Below are 2,247 nucleotides of genomic sequence, written 5' to 3'. Positions count from 1 at the left end.
TTTTGAGAATGATGTACAAATGCGCTTTACACAATTGATGTGTGTATGGATTGCGGTAACAGTTGTATGAGCCCCTAATAAAATATTTTTTTAAAAAAGAATACAAATGAATATTCTTTATCAGTTCCTTTAAAGTAAAGGCAGTGTTTTTAATAAAATTTTGCAAGTGGATGTAGGTTATTAAAGTTTGATTATTGCTTTTGTTCTGTAAGTACCTCAGGCCCTGAGGAACATGTCTGGCATATGGTTGTCAATTGAGAAAAACTTGAATTAATTAATCTTTTGTAAAAATGATTTAAGCATGGCACCTATAAAAACTTAACATGTGCACACAATCTTAGAAATAGAGTTTTCCAACAGGATTTCAAAACTTACAAAAGAAGAACTCCATTGGACATATGGAAACATTTGCTAAGCATATTGGACTTCAGTTCCAGATGAACTTGATGTTGGAACAATTGAGGGTGCTCCTGAGCCAAATTTCATCAGAAACTTTGCATACTTGTTAGAGAGGATTGAAAATGTAGTGTTGATATAATTCAGAATTGTAGCCAACAATGTAAAGTCATCCATTTGAACTTCAGATAACAGCCTTAAGAGCATTGTGTATAACTTAGAAAGAGCCCACTGCATCATTAGCATTTTTTAAGATAATGTATATTTGATCATATTTCAGTAAAAATATGAAAATGTTGGTAGATCATAAGATTTTCCTTAATTTTTCTTCAAGTATTTTATTTTTAACATCGTTTCTAATATGTTTAATGATAAATAGAATACGAGTGCTATGGTACATACCATTTGTAAGTAAACATACATTTTATTGATTGGGTGCTTAACATTTTAGCTAGTGTCCACAATTTTAAAATATCTAGAGATGTTTGAAGGATTTCATCATTAAGAAGAAAAACAAACACATTGTTGCATTACCCTTCAATTAAAACTGTATGTTGTCCTGTATTTAGGCTGCTGGTCTTGGTCGTATGAAACCAAATACACTTGTCCTTGGATTTAAGAAAAATTGGTTGCAAGCAGACATGAGCGATGTGGATATGTACATAAATTTATTTCAGTAAGTACCTACTTAATAATTTGGTAGTGGTTTATTTTTGTTTAGTTTGGTTATGCTTGTTTCATGGTTCATTGTTATTATTTTTGAAAGTTTGCGCTGGCTTTTGAAGCTTGTTATTTGTGCCGCCCCATAGTTTAATAAGGAGCGTTAGTGGCATTGTGGTTATAAGTTGGTCTGCTAACTGCAAAGTCAGCAGTTCAAATCCTCCAGCCGCTTCTTGGGAGAAAGGTGAGGCCTTCTACTCCCGTAAAGTATTACAGTCTCAGAAACTCAAAGGGGCAGGTCTACCCTGTCCCATGGGTTTCTATGAGATGGCATCGACTTGACAGCAGTGAGTTTTCTCTTTGATGATGTTTTTTTGTTTTTCATACTCTCATGAAATGGAAGTATTAATACTGCAATTAAGGAGAATTCGAGTGCTAGTCAATTAAGTAATACTTCTAAGGATCACAGTGGTCATCTGAATTCTAAATTTTGTTAATTTTTTGTAAGCAAAATCTTATTTATTCTAGTTTTCTAACTCTTCCTATTTATATAGTTGAGAATTTAGGGGCAAAGGGCAGTGTGAAAGGCAAGTTGTAGCTCTAGGCTATGTACACTTTTTCTCAAGACTCATTGAAGTAACTCTCATAAATAGGAAAGGTAGCATTTTTGCAAATAATTCTTTCATATAACTGCTACATTATTACTTATAGTTGCTCACAGTAGGAGCATTGACACAAGGCCTTTGAGTGTCCTTGTAAAGATTAAAGTGAGTGGTTGCCCTGTAAGGTAAGTAATACTGTAACAGGCAACATTAAAGCAGCGTTCCCAGAGTGGGCACTGTCACGCCTGGGGGTTCTGGAACTATCCAGGGGAATCGTAAAAGTGATCGCTACACATTATCCTGGATTATGTTCTTATGCGTCTTTCATTGTCACCGTTATACTGAGTAATTTTTTCCCCTAAAAATGGAGCTGAGTAACAAATCAGTTTATGAACCTGTGCATTAAAATATAGGTAAACATTACTCTCTGGTGTTTCCAAAACAAACTATCTGCCATCAAGTGGATGCTGACTCATAGAGACCCTGTAGGACAGGGTCCTGCTCCATTGAGTCTTGAGAAAAAGGATACATAGTCTACAGCTACAACTTGCCTTTTACACTGCCCTTTGCCCCTAAATTCTCAACTCTA

The 2,247-nt window shown here is 34.9% G+C and overlaps 1 protein-coding gene across 1 annotated transcript in view; it reads left to right on the top strand.

The window, feature by feature from the left end:
* SLC12A2 (solute carrier family 12 member 2) overlaps positions 1–2,247 on the top strand; it is a gene marked incomplete at its 5' end in the record, with an annotated part of 96,297 nt that overhangs the window by 76,492 nt on the left and 17,558 nt on the right. Inside the window, one exon of the mRNA XM_004696978.3 lies at positions 966–1,072. Within this exon, the coding sequence (XP_004697035.2) occupies positions 966–1,072 (107 nt within the window). The remainder of the gene's footprint in view (positions 1–965; positions 1,073–2,247) is intronic.

This window comes from Echinops telfairi, unplaced genomic scaffold (genome assembly GCF_000313985.2).
Source record: "Echinops telfairi isolate 266 unplaced genomic scaffold, ASM31398v2 ScPeMD7_7469;HRSCAF=8507_1, whole genome shotgun sequence".
NCBI lineage: Eukaryota > Metazoa > Chordata > Mammalia > Afrosoricida > Tenrecidae > Echinops > Echinops telfairi.
Note: the sequence above shows the minus strand (reverse complement) of the source record. Positions and strands in the feature narration are given on the sequence as shown.